The sequence below is a fragment of the Melospiza georgiana genome, chromosome 17 (assembly GCF_028018845.1).
Source record: "Melospiza georgiana isolate bMelGeo1 chromosome 17, bMelGeo1.pri, whole genome shotgun sequence".
Classification (NCBI taxonomy): domain Eukaryota; kingdom Metazoa; phylum Chordata; class Aves; order Passeriformes; family Passerellidae; genus Melospiza; species Melospiza georgiana.
In genome coordinates this window covers 3,721,900-3,738,593 of record NC_080446.1, presented here as the reverse complement: position 1 = coordinate 3,738,593, position 16,694 = coordinate 3,721,900, and the positions used below count along the sequence as shown (strand labels likewise).

The window sequence follows — 16,694 nt, the reverse complement described above, 5'->3', positions numbered from 1 at the left end:
ATTCCGGACTCTGGCCGGAACTCCGATCCGGATTTGTTTGATTGGTTTTTATTTTGCCAACTCCATTCCAGAGCTCCGGCCGGAATCCGGCCCGGGTTTTCCTTTTTGCCAACTCCATTCCAGACCCCGGCTGGAAATGCGGTCCAGGTTTTCCTTTTGCTGACTCCATTCCAGACTCCAGGGGAAATCCGGTCCAGGTTTTCACTTTTGCCAACTCCATTCCAGACTCTGCCTGGAATCCGGTCCGGGTTTTCCATTTTTCCGGCTCCATTCCGTACTTTGGCCAAAATCCAGTCCGGGTTTTCCCTTTCTGCTGAATCCGGTCCGGGTTTTCCCTTTTGCTAACTCAATTCCAGACTCTGGGCAGAATCCAGCCCGGGATTTCCCACACCCTGGATCCCGGATGGAACTGCCCAAAGATGAAGGAAAATTCCGTATTTTTCTGGCTTCCCTTGGCCAGCAGGAGCCGGGATGTGCTGAGCCACCCCCTCCACCCGACAGCATTGAAATTCTCTCCAAGAAAATTCAGTGGTGCCATCTTGAGAAAGAAATACAACGCAGCAACAAACAGGGCAGTGTCTCACTTTTATTGTAGCAAATATACGGGACCTTTGAATGACAAGATCACTTTCCCAAGGAATTACTAGCAAAAATATCCACAAAAAGTTCAAATAAATAAGAATACATGAATATCAACATCAAAAGCTGGTCTGCAAATCCTCAGTTAATCAAGATCAGTCCTTCCAGCATGGTCTGTTTATTTTTCAGATGAAAACCCACCAATGCAATGGGAGCAACAAAGGCTCAATACCTTTAAAATAAGGCAAAAAATAGTGCATTCTAGGCAATTTCATACTGTAGAAATTTTATGTATCAGCTCCAAAAAAGCACATACTGGCTGAAAAAACTGTCAAAATTCTCTCAGAATTCTAACAAGATCCTTTAAATAGCAAATCCAAGGTCCAAGTTACCTGAAACAATGAATGAAAAAGAGAAAGGACACAAACAGTGACAGGATGAGGGCAGATCTCAGAGTCTGCAGTCAAACAGGACAGCTCAGCCCAATGGAATCAGCACCTCCCTCCCTCCCTGCAGCATTATCCTGCTGTATCCCACTGAAAACCAGGTGGGAAAATTACTGCCCTCAGCATGAGATGCAAGCAGTGGAGAAAAAAGGAACATGGCAAGAGAAAAACAATATTGCTTTAAATATTAAATATTTCAATTTTAAAGGAAAACAGTTTATACATATTAGAGTGAAATTCTGTTTCTTCACATCTTCTAACAGGGTCATTTCACTGAAAATAACTGAGTTGTTCAAAGTTTATACTCATGCAACTTGAAGCAGAGTCTGGCTGTTTATTTGAAGTACAACCTGAGCATATTTGTTCTGTAGGTAATACTGCAGAACAATAAACCTTTACATTCTCTAGCAAAAAAATAAATCATTCTGTTTAAATATCTCACATCACAGTAATCTATTCTTCTTCAAGAAGCATCACCAGTGCTAGGCTTAGATCCACATGATCATATTGCTAAATTTTGTATTAAAAAGGCAGATAGCCACACAAACACGGTGCTGGGGAAGTATCTTAAGTAATTAATATTAAACTGAATGTGTTTGATGGAATAAATTTTTCTGCTCTGTTCAGAAGTGTTTCTAAAGACAATATCCAGCAATACAAAATGAAATAAATATAAACCACAGTCCTCTTCATACAAGGAGCTCTTTTCACCTGTAGGCCCAGAACACAGTGAAGTTAAAATAGAGACAGGATAAAACCCAGCCCTTGGAGATCTGCTCAGCCAAGAGCTGTTTGTTGAGGCAAACACAGAATTTCTTTGTATGAACAAAGACAAGCATGTCAGAAGTACCAAATCAATGACAGAAATTAGGCTGGTGTGATTATCACAGGAGACAAACCTACTTGGCCAGATCCCAGTGCTGAACAAGTTTTCAGACTCCTTTAAAGTGCCATCACCACCCCCACCTGCTTCCCTTTCCAGTCTCCAACAACAGACTGGAGTCCACATTACAAATATTACATTCTAACTTTCCTACCTCTGTGACAAAAGACTTTTCCCAGTGCCAATCACCTTTGCTCTGGTCACAGCTGGTTGAAATGGAGTTTATTTATTCTTAGAGAAGGGATCATGCAAAATGTGCCTGTATCTACATGCCCTCCTTACAACCCCAGGAAAGCTTCAATTTAGAAATTTTAGCATCCAGCAATATTCAATGCTATAACAACATGCTAAATTATTTACTGGATCTAACAGATTTTTTTTTTAAATTGTTATTCTGATTATTGCCTGGATCCTGCTCACCTCAGGTTTGGAGCTTGTAACAGTGAAGTAGAACAGTGCATTAAAATCCTGATTATTGGCAAAGCAGCTCTCCTGTTTTTCACTACTGCTCATGTGAATCAGGAACACTTGGCTAAGGCAGGCTCGCAGAATTTGGCCAGAGCTTGAAATATTACACTGGGTGCAGGAACCTTTCATCTAAAAAAGCTGAAATACAGGAGGCTGGACCAAAACAAAAGGGTGAAACAGCAACCCTGGGATGTGCTGGTCCTCTGCAGCTGCTGGTGTTCATCCCATCCTGAGTGCCACCACCTCTGACACAGCCACCTCCTGCTCCTCGAGCATCTCAGAGTCAGTTCCACTTGAATTGCATAGAGCTCAATGTACATGCAACTACAGCTCATATTAAGTGTAACTTTACAAATACTGATTCTGGACATGAAATACTGTCTATTACATTCATTTCCTTTACCAATTCAAAATTTCACATTTGGTCTCCAGTAGACTAGGAAAAAAACCACTAAAAATATTTCTTAGGCTATTCCTGAGCAATGTTTTTATATACTGTAAAATACTCTATTACTACATTTCTTAATATTCTCACTTTTCAAACTACATATAAATTCATGCTTTGAAATTTTACAAAGCTGAAGATCTGGTAGGCACAATGAAAGATAGAAACAGCTAAGCATCTTAAAACCAAGATGAGCTCACCAAGAGAAGTGCAATTTAGCTATATACATAATGTACTCTTTAGTATTTGCTACTTTTTCATTTTCTGTCACAATGTGAAGGATCCTCTTGCAGAATCTGGTCCATCAAAGCTCAGCTCATTTCTCATGAAGATTGGGACTGGTGGCTGAGGAGGAAAATACCTCACCAGGATTTGAAAGTAAAAAACATTCTTTAGAATTTCATCTTAACAAGATCCTGTCCCCATCTCCTGTGATTGATTTGAAATTCTAATAGATCAAGTGACACTTGAATATTCTCAGAACTATCCTTTGTATTCTCCTGTGTCTCACAGACACAAGAGAAGACAGAAGGCCCAAGCACAGGACCCAGTCCTGGTTGTACAATTTCCTTCTGCAGGACATTTCCCCATCTCACCTCCCTGAGCCTTAAGAAGCCAAGCTAGACTGGACCACAGGATAAATAAGAGTCATCTCAGATGACTAAAAATAGGTATCTTCTGTATCAAAATATATCTTTGCTTGAACTTACAACACCCTTTAAATTCTTCCCTTAAGAGTCTGTTTCTTATGTTTTGAGGGGCCACCAGGTCTGAAAACCAGGCCACACAGTCTCTGCTAAAAGCCTTAGTTTGCATGACTCAAACATATCCATGTGCAATTTGAAATCTGGTCATTTCCCCTAAATGACAAAAAGCATCAAGGCCTACAAAATGAACTTCCAGGAAAGCTGTCTGTAAACACAGTGAAGATCCCAGGGTATAAAAATACACATTCCATTTTCTTAATCTGTCATTATTGATGCTGTCTGGTCCCTAATACTTTGTCTTAAAAAGAATTCTTTCTGCATTAAAATATTTCAAAACATTATCTCCATTCTTCTTCTTCTCAAAAAAATAAAACCTATTTCATCCAAAAAATCCAATTCATCATCTTCTGTGAAGAATTAGAGTTGACTTTGCATAGATAACAGGCTCCATTATTTTATAAAAACACCAAAATCAAACCCGTCTTACAAAAAGCACACCTGGGCAAGGAGAAAGAGCACGGGACCCTATTCCCTCACACCCAGCAGGGTAGATACAAGGAACACTCAGTGGTGCAGACAGAACGTTCTACACTTCTCTAAACTTCACACTGTGCTATTGTCATCCTCACTGAGCAATTATCAATATTTTTGAGGAAAGACCAATGGAAGACATTTGCCTTCAGAGAAAACATTTCTTGCTGGCTTAAGATCAAATCTATAGAAATGAACAGTGCTGACTCAGAACCACGTGCCAGGAACATTTTTTTCAGGATCTTCCTATGAAGGAAAAAAAAGATTTTTCTGCACTGGCCAGATGCTTTCTAGCAGTCACGAAGCATCAACATTCACTGAAATTTGCGTGGCGTTTGCTTTGTGCCATTTGTTTTTATTTTCCTGTCCACTGTTGGTTTTTTAGGAGGAACATAACTGCTGGCATTGCCATTTTTCTTTGGATTTGTACACACGTGTGTTTTTAAGCCTTTGATGGGAGCAGCTGCACCGTGGAACGTTGGGGTTTGCTTAGGGGGTCTGATGTTCCCAACACTTTGGATTTTAGGGCTGCTCTCGGGGGGCTGCAGACTGAGAAGCTGCTGCTTTGGAGCTGGTTTCTTCCTCAGGTCACTCCTTCCATCACCGGTTTGCCTCTGGGGAGCTGCTGCACCCCCAGTTCTCTCAGGAAGCCTCAGGGACCGCGCCGGGCGAGTGTCAGAGCAGGGCTCTGCCCTGAGACCCACAGAGCTCCTGGGCAGCCTGGCACCCCCTTCCAGGGGCACCGCCTGCCTGGGGGGCACAGGGCTGAGCAAGGCTTTGCCTTTGCCGGGGCTCCTGAGGGCACGGCTGGGGCCGGGGGCGGTCTGGGGCCGCCCTTTGGTGGCCCTGCCCCTCTCGCTCTGCACCGTCTGCATCTGCAGCCACTCCAGCTGCAGCAGCCGCTCCAGGTACTTCTCCAGGGCCCCCGAGGGCTTGGGCCGGAATTCGGCTTTCCCTTCCACGTGGGCAAAGGTGGCCAGCTGCTTCAGGTCCCACGAGTTGAAAGGAGGGGGCAGGAAGTCGGGGTAGTAATACTCGGATTCTTTAAATCCCATTTCAGGGATGTGCTCCAAACAAAGCGGGTCGATTTCTTCAGCTCTGAGGATGAGCTCTGGTGGTGTGCAGGGAGAGGGGGGAATGGGAATCCTTTCTGAGTCAGAGAGGTCACTGGCACTATCATCTTCAGCATCTTCTTTAATAATTTGCACCGATTCAAAATCAAGAAACATTTCACCAACAGATGCTTCTTGCCATTTCGAAGAGCCTGGGCTGGCTCCAGCAATGTATTCTTCGTGATTCCTCCCCAGCTGTTCTTTTCTACTGCAGTAAAAATGCTGAACTGGGACATCCTTAGCCCTACAGAAGTTTTCTTGTGTGCTGCCCTTTGTGCCAGGGGGGATCTTGTGCAGGAAGGATTCACTTTGATTTCTTTCTGGGGGACTCCTGTGCAGGAAGGATTCATTTTTCATTCTTTCTGGAGGACTCTTGTGCAGGAAATATTCATTTTGCCTCCTTTCTGGAGGACTCCTCTGCAGGAAATATTCATTTTGCCTCCTTTCTGGAGGGCTCCTCTGCAGGAAATACTCATTTTTCATTCTTTCTGGAGGACTCCTGTGCAGGAAGGATTCATTTTTCATTCTTTCTGGGGGACTCCTGTGCAGGAAGGATTCGTTTTGCCTCCTTTCTGGGGGACTCCTCTTTGGTCCTTGTGCACTGTGCAGTGAGCTGCAAACACTGGGGATCCTAAAGGAAAAGGAAGTTCATGTCCTGTTAGAATGGTCATTGCCTTTGAACAGCAGCTTACAAAGGTCTTGCCATCCCTTCAAGGATGGGGATCTGTCTCCATGACTGAAGCTAAAACTGGCACAGAAATTTGGTAATGAGGCAAAATCAATAACTGCTGCTAGAGATAACACTGCCTACTACTGATTTGTTGTTGGGATTTTTTATGGTTTTGCCTCAGCATTCACTAAAGCAGGATAGCAAGTTTCCATTTTGGTAACTTAAATTTGTTGTTCTCATAAATGATGATCTCTAAGCCAAATGCAGCTCCAATTTCATTACAAGCATTTTGTCAACCAGTTTGAAATGACCACACATTAAACAGATAATCTTAACATAAAATTTACCTTTTTGACTGATTATTGCCATCCAGCTGGTTCCTTCCCTTCTTATAAACATTTGCTTGGTGACCATCTCGAGTGTCATGGGAAATCTGAAGGGATATGAAAGTTTGTGATGTTATTAAGAAGCTGACTTAGAGTAGGTACCATTTTCATGTTAGAAAAGGGGATTATTTACCTTTTCAATGGCACTTGATACATTTTTGCCTAATCTTCCAGGAGGAGATTTCGCATAAGAAATTGGTTTATTTAGTCCTTTGGTGCTTGGATGGCTTTTTCCATTACTGTAACCACAAAGTATAAAACAGAATATCAGATATAAATAGCAGCATATATGAGTGTCAGAATGGAAGTACAATGAAAACTTGAGAGTATATCTGAGTTTAAAAAAGGGCTGATTGTCATTCTTAAAGTTCATCAGGACTATGCCACTATGGCAATTTTTTACTTTTTATACTACAATTGCACTGCTGTATTTTTAGTATTATTAATACAAAAGTGAATCTTTCTATCAGATGATATAATAATAGAATGTAGCCCTTATATAGAATCTTCTATCAGAGGATCCCAAGCTTCTTTGGACATAATAAATATTACAGATATTTAACTACTGATTTTATAGTACCTGGTAGGTGCTCCAATTGCAATTTAGTAAAATCAATTATAAAGTGCAATATGAAGGTCACATATGAAGCCAAATCTTGCTTTTCTTCCCCATTTGCACATTCTCAACAAAATTTAAAGGATTATTCCTTTGAAGCTAAGGAGTGGAAGTGAACAGGGAGCATAAGGTCTCTTCTGGTATTAATACAAAGTATTTCCCAATGAAGGCATAGGAAAATTCCTTATTTCATATTATAATAGGCTTGTGAAAATATTATTAAGAGAAAAAGCTCATATGAAAGCAAAAGGAATGGCATTACTGATCTGGGCAGCTTAGAACTAAAACATTGTTCCTTAATTAAACCAGATAAATTTCTGTGTAAAAACAGAATAAATAAATCAGCATATTCTGCACGAATAAGAACAGTGTTTGCTCTAGAAACAAGAAGCATTACTGATTTCCAAAATATTATTTCAGAGCAGGAATAATCACACTGTGCCCTTCTATCTAATCTAGCCTTACTGCAGTTCAGTTAATTTGCCAGGCTGTACATCTTGTTCTCAGATTTATGTCAGTATAGTCAGATTTTGTTTTTAAAAACACATGATTTCACAAATTCAAGAGTTTATTAAAGTATGAAACTAGGTCCTGTGCCTCAGCATTGCTGCAGTCACCTCTGTGACCTTGTGACCTGCACAATCATCCTGCACAATCATTTCTGTCCCTGGGACCAGGGGAGATGGAGGCAGTGGGAACAAGACAGCCAGGCACTTATTAACTAAACCCAGCATGTTGACATTCCAGTAACTATAAAAAGCGAAATAAATTTCCTTACTTTACCATTCCTTTGTGGTTTTCATTGGTGTGGCTGTGGTTTTCCCTCTGCTGTGTCTCTCTGTGCAGTAATAAGGGATATTCCTGAATGCCTGGTCCCATTATTCCTCTTTCCGAAGGGAATCTGCACCTTTACTGTTACATAATCTTCAAACGGCTCCAGTATTTTGGCTTTGCAAGACACAATCTATCCAATGCAGACATCCCCACGTCCCGGAGATGCTGGCGACAAACAAAATCCTCCCGATGCGATTCTATTTTTAAAGCAGGAAGATAAACATAATCAGCCACCAAACTGGACAGGAAAACAGTCCCCTCCCCCAGCACTCGCTCAGTGGGAAGCAGCATCGCTCAATTTACTATTCCCAAAATAAGGAATACCTGGGGTGCGGCCGTGCTCCCAGAGGTGCCGGGCAGTGTCATGTGCTCATCCCCATCCCCGCTCAGCCTGCGCAGCTCCGGGCACAGCGCTGGGGGTGGGAGTTCCTGCTCCAGGGGATGGGGAGCAGGTCCCGACCTTGCTGCCGTGCGAGCTGAGCGGCACTTCTGTGTCACAACACGCGCTCTTCCGATATGCATATATGCAAATTTTGTAACCAATGCTTCATCTTTTTCTTTTTCCAAAACAAATGTCTCATCAGCTCCTACTAAAAATACTCAGAGCAGGAGTATTTTTAGTATATTTAGCAGGAGCATCCATTGGGTTTTTTTACTTCAGAGGAACTGCATTCCCGTACCAGGGAACTGCACAGTTCCAGGGCTTCACAATGGTCTGCAAATGTGACAGGTGACAAGCAGCTCTCCTGGCGCACCTTTACTCCTATTGCAGTGCTGTTTATGTATTTACAGTCATATTAATGTCCGTATCTACTGACACTTGATCGCGTCCTATCCCTCAAACGCCTCCCCGCATCCCGTCCCGGCCGCGCTCAGCAGAGCCGAGCCCCGGAGCCCCGGAGCGCCGCAGTCCCGCACCGGACCGGGCAGAGCAGCGACCGCAGGGGCCAGCGCCGGCCGGGCAGTGCCGGGATGGTGGCAGGGCCCGGGATGGTGGCAGGCTGTGTTCCTGGCTATGGCAGGCAGTGCCCGCGGTGGATGGCAGCAGCGCCAGCAGGCGCAGACTGTGCCCGCAGCGCCTGCCAAGCCAGGCCCGCTCCGCTCCCCCCCGTCGCCGCTGTCACCCCCCTCCGCTAGGGCCGCTCCTTCAGTGAGGGGCCGCCCCGCATTCCCCGGCGCTCCCCGCCCCGGCCCGGTACCTGCCCTTACTGCGCGTCCGTCGCCAGCGGTAGCGGCAGCGCCGCCCGAGCGCAGAGCGCGGGGGCCGGGCCGGGCCGGGCTGGGCCGGGCGGAGCCGGGGGAGCGGCGCCTGCGCTGCGGGTGCGGAGCGGAGCGGCCGCGCTGTCCGGCTGGGGCACGGAGCTGCTCCCGCGGTCGGGCTGCAGCGGGGGCCGCGCCGCCCATGGGCGCTGTGGCGGCCCCGAACGCGGATCCGTCCCCCGGCAGCCGCGACACCGAGCCTGGCGCCGCGGCCGCGCCCGACAGCTCTCGCCCGCCTTCCAGCCTCTGCAGCAGCCCCGGCTCTCTCCTGCCCGACAGCCTCCAAGCCTTCCCCGGCCTCGACTCGCCCAGCATCCAGTGTGACAGCCTGGAGTGTGCCCCCTGCTCGTGCTGCTGCTGCCGCCGGAGCGCGGGCTCGGCCGCAGGCAGCCAGGACAGCCTGCAGGCCCCTCTCGCCCGCTGCTCCGGTACCCGGTGCTTCGGGGCGCACCGCGCCTCCAGCGACCTCTCCGACAGCCTGGAGTCCTTCATGCAGCACGACAGCCTCCAGTCGCTCTCCAGCCTGGCTGTGAGCTCCTCCAGTATCAGCGGTGATAGCCTTGAATCCCTTTCCAGCCTGAGCCTGGGGGCCACCAGCCAGCACAGCGATCTGGAGTTCATCGGGCAGTGAGTGAGTCTGCCTCCAGCTTCCCGCACAGCGCCTTAATGCTGGCTGACTCTCCGCCAGCTGCCCTGACACCTGCCACGCTTCGTTCGAAGGTGACATTGTTCCAGGTGATCCTTGCTGTATCCAGTGCAATAACCTCAGACCTTACTGTGGCTGCCATTCCCAAATTAAGTGCTTCAGAGGGGTAGTGCTCATTATTACCTGCAGTGTTAACGCTGTTTTTTTGTCACCAGTTAAGAATGGAAGTGCGTGGTCCTCGAAGGAATCCCAGCTACCTCTCAGATCTCTATGAGAACATGTTAAAGGCTGAAGGAGCAGTGGCACTGAGGCAGCAGCTGCCACCAGCAGTCCATACAAGTAGCAGCAAGACTTTTCGGAGCAGTGCCCCAGCCAAGGAGAGCCCCCAGGCAAATAATCGTGCGGGCAGCACCTCCTCCAGCTGTGACCCAGCCCTGCGGCCCATCATGCGTCGCCGGGCGAGGTCCCTGCCGACCTCGCCCGAGAGGAGGAAGAGAGCAGCAGTGCAGTGCCAGGAGCCCGGCTGCCGCATGAACAGGGTCAGGTTTGCTGATGCTTTAGGCTTGGAGCTCACTGAAGTGAAAGTCTTCCAGACTGGGGAGGATCCATCCATCCCTTTGCACGTCCTTTCCAGGCTCTCCATAAACTCAGACCTCTGGTACAGCAGCTTGAACTTGGAGTTTACTATGCAATGCTTGGTCCCTGACTTCGAGCAGCCTGCAGACTGTCTGGATTTCTCATCCCGACTGCAGGAGCAGCAGGTGTGTCTGGAACGGGTGAGCAGCTCGGATCTGGGGCTCAGTGGCACCATCCAGGTTCGGAATGTCGCTTTTGAGAAGCAGGTGTCCGTGCGCTACACCTTCAACCAGTGGGAAAGCATCCATGAGGTGTGTGCTCGTTGGAACCACAGCATCCCAGAGGAAAACGGGCAGGATCAGGTCGATGTGTTCACTTTCTTCCTTCCTGTGCCTCCTTTCCTCCTTCAGCTCAGCACTCTCGTCCAGTTTGCAGCAAGGTACCAAGTCAATGGCCAGGAGTACTGGGATAACAACAGAGGCAAGAATTACACCCTGAGGTGCCGGACTCACCCCCTGAAGCTGCCCAGGGAGTGTGAGGAGAGCTGGATCCACTTCATCTGAGCACAGGGAGCGGTGCTGAGCAGCATGTCAGTGCTCTGGTGGCACTCTGTGCCTTGGCACGGCGCTCTGCTCCTATGGCAACAGCCTTCTTTTTGAAACCTGCCAAACCTGGCCGAGTGTCCCAGCGCTGGGAGGCAGCCAGTGGCCTGCACAAGCTGCCCTGAACCTCTGGGAAAGTTAAAAGGCCGGAATCTGTAGTGAGATACCATCATAGAAAAGCCATGTGGGTTTTTTGGGCGCATGAGTCATTGCAGAATGGTTTCCAGGAATGCTCTGAGGCTACCAGAGAGCAAAACAACACATTTCTTGTTGCTAGTGATACTCTTGGTTGCATAGAATGTTTCTAACTGATCTCTCTTACTGTTTTCTACTGTTTGTTTTCTAAGTGGACAGTGTGGCTTAACTGGTTTTGTTTCCAATTTTGTTTATATTACTTCACCAAGTCAGGGCACTATTCCATTTATGCATAATTTGGATGACAGACACTGTAGGGAGTACTTGTATTTATATAACTATGTTATTAAGGCTGTAGTCACGTTAAATATTTCCATTAGTATCTGAATTGGAAATTCAATGCTATTATGAGCAAAACATACATGAAAATGTATCAGCCCCTCTGTTTCCCTTGGGAAAAAAACTAAAGGTGCCTTTTCCTATCTCCTCCTTGCAGCAGGAGTGATTGTTACCAAAGTGCATGTAAGGCACATCTACATGGGGAAATTCTCATCTTTGTCAAGTGATGCCCAAGTAGGTTTTTTCTCAAGGTGGTGGTTCAGGAATTGTCTTTTTCTGGTGCACCTGCTTTTACTGAGGGAAACAAGACCAATATTGGACTTACGTTGCAAATGCAGTTGAAGGTCTCAAAGCACTGTATGAATGCTCATTATTTTATCACTGTTCCTGGTAAAGTTATAGATCAGGAAATTGATATGATATAAATAAATACATATAAGGAAAAGAAATAGTACAGGGAGCAGAGTACAGAGGCCTGGAATAGAATTCCAGAACCCTGAATCACAGTTGTTCCTCAGTGTTTCAGAACTACTGCAGAAGTAGCTTTGACTTCTTTATTTAACTGCTGCCATTGTAAAACAGTTGAACTCCCAAGACTTGCAGCCTTGCAACACAAGCAGGAACTTGAAAGCACTTAATTACACAGACCCATAAACTGAATCCCTTCTGCTGCAGGGAGAGCACAGGAACTCTTAGACCACCTTCCTGTGCTTCTTGTTTTATTATTTTCATTCTGTGGTTTAAGTTTTGCAACAGGCTTAAATTTATGAAGTAAAAGTTTGTCCATAATTGTTCCCATACATAATCATTACTGCATGGAAAGTTTAGCGTTATTTGTGTAACACAGACCTTCAGAGCTGGCTGGCTGGAGGTATTAGAAGAGCTGTGTTTTAGAACTATGCTGTGAAAATCAGGCCTCTTACTTGGGCATCTTATTTTGGATTGGTGCTTATTTATCAAAATCACAGGTTGTTTGTAAAATCACAGTTGTAAGCAACCCATGGCCAATTATATATTAGTCCGAAAAGTCTGTTGAGTAATTCTGGAAGGGCAGAAACCCCAAGAAAATGAATTTGTCTGACAACTTAATGCTGCTTCTTTGTTGTGATACCCATTTAGCAAAGCTGGGCTTTCTAGTGAGAAAGCTGCCTCATTCCATTGGTGTTTGACTTTCAGAGGAGCCAAAGTCAGGAATGAGGATTCTGTGAGCTGCTGAGCACCTTTTGCAGGGTGCTCAGAAAGCTCAGTCCTATCTGAACATGAAAACACGTGCACAGAAATTTTCAAGTATTGTTCCCCCCTCTTTTTCCTTCTCACATTACTGAGAAGAAGTGTTCTTCCACCAGCAAACACAGCACACCATAGCAACCCCTCTCTTACCAGCCACCAGTTCACAGAGGGTGCTGCTGGAGCTCAGAGCAATACTTGCTTTCGTGCCAGAACGATGTTGCTGTCTTCTGGGACAGACTGTCATGTGCTAGCAAATGTCAGAGCTGAGTGTTCCCTTGGCCAGGGCAGATTTTGTAAAGCTGAGGCTGTCACAAGAAGGGTTCATGCCAGATGTAGCACAGTGTGAGAGGGGTGGAGAAATGAATGTCTCAGCAGTCTCAGTTGGGCTTCTATTGTCTTCCTTCCACAACCTGTCAGGGTTTTGGCATGTGCAAGGTCTTGAATACTAAATACTGAAGCATTACTCCAGGTTTCCTTTGGCTCTGTGCTGTCTGCACTGCTGGGGAAGGGCTGACAGTGCAGTTCTGGCACTGCTGGCTCAGTGGAGCTGAGAGCCATCTCCGGGTTAAGCTGCTAAAGCTTCACACCAGTACTGACACCTGTCACAGCAGAGCTGATATTTGCACTTAGGTTTTATTGCCACACTCAGTAAGGAACATCAAATGGCTTCTGGTTGGCAAAAATGGGATTAAGCCATTTAGTGCTCATATGCACCTGTTGTGAAGGTAAACTTACAGCACATTTTTATCTTCTCAGGACAACCTGACTGCTTGCACTGTGTTCAAATTGAGAACTTCCCTTATAATGAGGATTTTGTAAAAGTGAATTCTTCACAAGGGTTATCACCATATAATGCACTTTTAAAAACATGTATTTATTATTGTCATACAGTAAATGAATGTCTTGTAGTCCACAGTTTCAAGGTTCTTCCAAGCATGTTTTTTAAAGAAACATGAAATCCATGTAAATAAAAAGGGGTTGTACATTACACAGTATATCAATGAAGCACATATGCTGGACAAAAGGTCCAGTTGTAAAATTGCAAAGTGCTTAATTAATTTCAAAAAGCAATAATAAAACTATGCCTATTGTAATACAGAAGATTGAAATAAAAGCTTTTCACAATTTTCTGTTGTTTCTGTCAATGGTAGTCCTGTCAAGAAAGCTCATGAAGAAACTTAATTTTGAATTGCCACTTAAAGAGTAACATACTCTGGAAAGTAAGGTGGGTTTGAGTTGCTAAACAATGAATAGCACCTGATAAAGATACAGTGATCATTGTGTGTATCTCAAAGATGATTGGGCTGCCACTTCCTCCATGGAACCTGTTGTCCTTTCACCTCAGAATTCTGTGCCTGCAGCACCTGCAGGATTGAGATCCAATTTTGGAAAAAGGCTTGCTGCTACTTAATTCTAATACAGCTTCATGCAAGAAAAGAACGGGGGTTTCCTCAAACTGCACTTTCCAAATCCATGCTAGACTTTACTTAACACGTTCATTTCTGGGCCTCACAATTGTATTGTTATTTTTTCTATTTATTTTCTTTCAGTTCTCCTTGCTGCAGCCTTTCCTCCCACACCAGTTTCTTTCCCCTGAGAGGTTTCATGAAAATCTACCTGTGCCATGTTAGGAGTGTCCCTGTGCAGGGCCTGATTTATCCTCCATGTGAAATGCAGCTCCATTGGGGTCAGTCTTGATAGGGCTGAGGACTGGAATTATCTGTTGCCAGGTTTCTCCTAAGGCAAAATGAAGACATTTAACTAGCAGACATAATTAATAAAAATATACATTACCAGGTGCTTTTTAATCAGTGCTAATTATTGCAAATCAGTTTAAATACATGGGCATGTCTGTATTAAGTTGTTCAAAAATTAAGATTATTTAAGAAAATGATCGATTTTTTCTGCAAACTTCCAACTATCAAATTTGTCTTATAGGTTGCTGGTGCTGCTTTTAATAGAGGTGATATTTTTACACTTAGTTTCAAATTCATAGTTTATTTGTAAATTAAATTGCAATTTGTAATCACACTAATATCCATGTATAGTCAGTAACTACAGCACTTAATGTGGTGTATCATCAGTGCTCAGCTGTACTTCACAGCTGGTAAAGACTTAGAACTGCAGTGAATGATTATTCATTTGGCAACACCAGTGTAACATTAGTAATGACTTCTTTCCCAACTTCTCTCTCCCTGTGATCTCAGATCTGCAAGTATTTCATTTGACACTTGATATTCAAACTCTTGGTATCAACACTTCTGACCCTTCACACACAACAGCAGCTGTGCCAAAGATTGAAAACACCTTGGCCAGCACAATGCCTTCCTTTAACTGTAATAAGGATAAATATTTCTGCTACTGTAGTGAATGAGTCCCTGTAAATAGTGATACCCTACCCTAAGGAGTTTTTCCATTTTCTGTGATGTTTTCACATGTGTCTGAAATGACTGCGGCCAAGTAATTTCACTGTTGGTTCTGGTCTGTTTAATGCATAACTCGGTGAAACCTCTCTGACTTCCCTTCTGCTAAACTAAACAAAGCAGACTAATGTTATAGAATGAGAAATGAGCTGAAGTAATCTCAATGTGGATTTCAGGAAGGAAAGTGTGTGATCCACTTCTGGACTGTCTCACTTCTCTTTGCTATAGAATGAGTAAGGCTGGAGGCTCAGCCTCTGTGTTTGCTCATGGTAAGGGAAACTGACTTTAAACAGGCTTTGATTATTTCGGTTTCATGTGGTGAAATCACAATGCAGGATTCAGTTTTCATAGAAAACTTCTGATACTCCAAGTTCCTCATGCAAAGTTTTGTCCTTGGGAGGTTTCTCAGTAAAGCTTTTTTACAAATCTGCTTCAGCACTGCCCACTCCCAGCTCCTCGGCGCAGATACTCTTCTCACACCACTTGTCATTTTCTTGCATTACAGTGACATCTCGTGGTATTTAAAATACTTTCTGTGGAGTTTTTTTTTTTTTTTCTTTTATAGTATTGAGTTTTTATCTTTCTCATTTCTGGGAATCAGCAGTACTATTTTATTTGCAATTGCTGCAGCTTTAGCTGCTGTGAAAGGTGACTTCTAGATGCTTCACTACTGCTGCTTATTCTAGGTACGAATGGAGACACTTCTCGATACTCTTCTGGAGTAGCTGAGATTTATTTTATCATCTGTATTTGTGATATGGCAATAGATACAGCAATAGCACACCAGTACAGGTAAAGCCCCCCTTTTGGCACTGTCGGATTTCATTTAAACACATAATCCAGTACTGCTGGATTCCATTTAAGATCATTATCCAGTGTACTGCTGGGTTCCACTTAAGCACATTATCCAGTTCCCTCTGCATAGTAAACACTACAGACATCAGCGGAAGCCCTTTGCCCGCAGCAGGCCTGTAACCGAGCGTGCCTTTGCACCTACTCGGGCAGTGAAAGCGCTTCTAAATTAAGCACAGGAATGGATTACACTGGTTTAGCCAGTCATTCCCAGTAATTCCTGTGTGTGCACGGAAATCGGCCCCAAACATCGGCTGTAGACAAAGGCAACGGCAGTGCCCCAGCACCGCCCGCCGCGCTGAGCGCGCTCCCGCCGGCCGCGCTGAGGGCACGCAGGGCCCGCCCCCCGCCGCTCGCCATTGGCCCGCGCCCGCGCTGCCGAGCGCTGATTGGCCGGCGGGGCCCGCGGGGCGCGGCCCGCGCTGAGGGCGCGCGGCTGAGGGCGGGCGGTGAGGCCGCGCGGTGAGGCCGCGCCGGGGCCCGGGTCCGGCCGGGGCGGGCAGCGGGGCCTGGAGGGTGGAGAAGGGAATTGGGATTCCTCCTGAGGGCTGTGGGAGCGGGCCGGAGACTGCAGAGCTGTGAGCTGCCAGCACCGGCCTCTGAGGAGCCCCCTGTGTTCTTGTGTTGGAAAAAGTAATGAAAAATCACCCCGTGTTTGTTATTTCTGTCTTATTTAGTCCAGGAGTAGCTAGGCTGTTTCTCAGTTCCCTATTTTTAATCATTATTTGTTTTGACTGTATAATGTCTGGGACGGGGAGACCAGAGCTGCGCTTTGTTGACTGCCCTTGGTTTTGTTGGTGTAAAATAATTCATACAAAACATGTACAGATTCATTGCTTTTCTTAAATGTTCCACAAAACAAATATTTTTCCTGCCCTTGAGCATTATTACACTATTTTCAGAAGCCTCTGTTACCCAGATATTGCTTTTATCTGGTGACAGTCACTTTAGAGC

The 16,694-nt window shown here is 45.4% G+C and overlaps 2 protein-coding genes across 5 annotated transcripts; one reads left to right on the top strand and one right to left on the bottom strand.

Moving 5' to 3' along the window:
- Window positions 1-572: 572 nt before the first annotated feature.
- Window positions 573-8,951, bottom strand: FAM217B (family with sequence similarity 217 member B). 4 transcript variants are annotated; one of them, XM_058036394.1, is made up of 5 exons: window positions 8,887-8,951; window positions 7,622-7,874; window positions 6,361-6,466; window positions 6,189-6,274; window positions 573-5,802 (listed from the first exon to the last, which is right to left on the bottom strand). In XM_058036394.1, exons 2-5 carry the CDS (start codon window positions 7,720-7,722, stop codon window positions 4,374-4,376), a joined length of 1,722 nt encoding a protein of 573 aa, XP_057892377.1. In that variant the 5' UTR covers window positions 7,723-7,874; window positions 8,887-8,951; the 3' UTR covers window positions 573-4,373. The 4 variants fall into 4 exon arrangements, with proteins under 4 accessions (XP_057892377.1, XP_057892375.1, XP_057892376.1 ...); XM_058036392.1 differs by having other exon boundaries at window positions 8,877-8,927; XM_058036393.1 differs by lacking the exon at window positions 8,887-8,951 and adding an exon at window positions 8,002-8,395.
- Window positions 8,952-9,143: 192 nt separating this feature from the next.
- PPP1R3D (protein phosphatase 1 regulatory subunit 3D) lies at window positions 9,144-11,743 on the top strand. Its single transcript, XM_058036165.1, has one exon. The coding sequence runs from the start codon at window positions 9,805-9,807 to the stop codon at window positions 10,720-10,722; it is 918 nt and encodes a 305-aa protein (XP_057892148.1). The 5' UTR covers window positions 9,144-9,804; the 3' UTR covers window positions 10,723-11,743.
- Window positions 11,744-16,694: the final 4,951 nt, after the last annotated feature.

What these genes read in the sequence shown, in the direction of transcription:
- FAM217B (XM_058036394.1), bottom strand. Translation starts at nt 7,722, where the DNA reads ATGGGACCAGGCATTCAGGAATATCCCTTATTACTGCACAGAGAGACA. An exon ending in TATCAAGTGCCATTGAAAAG is followed by an intron (nt 6,275 to 6,360) that starts GTAAATAATCCC and finishes ATATCCCTTCAG; the next exon opens with ATTTCCCATGACACTCGAGA. An exon ending in GGCAATAATCAGTCAAAAAG is followed by an intron (nt 5,803 to 6,188) that starts GTAAATTTTATG and finishes CTTTTCCTTTAG; the next exon opens with GATCCCCAGTGTTTGCAGCT.
- PPP1R3D (XM_058036165.1), top strand. Translation starts at nt 9,805, where the DNA reads ATGGAAGTGCGTGGTCCTCGAAGGAATCCCAGCTACCTCTCAGATCTC.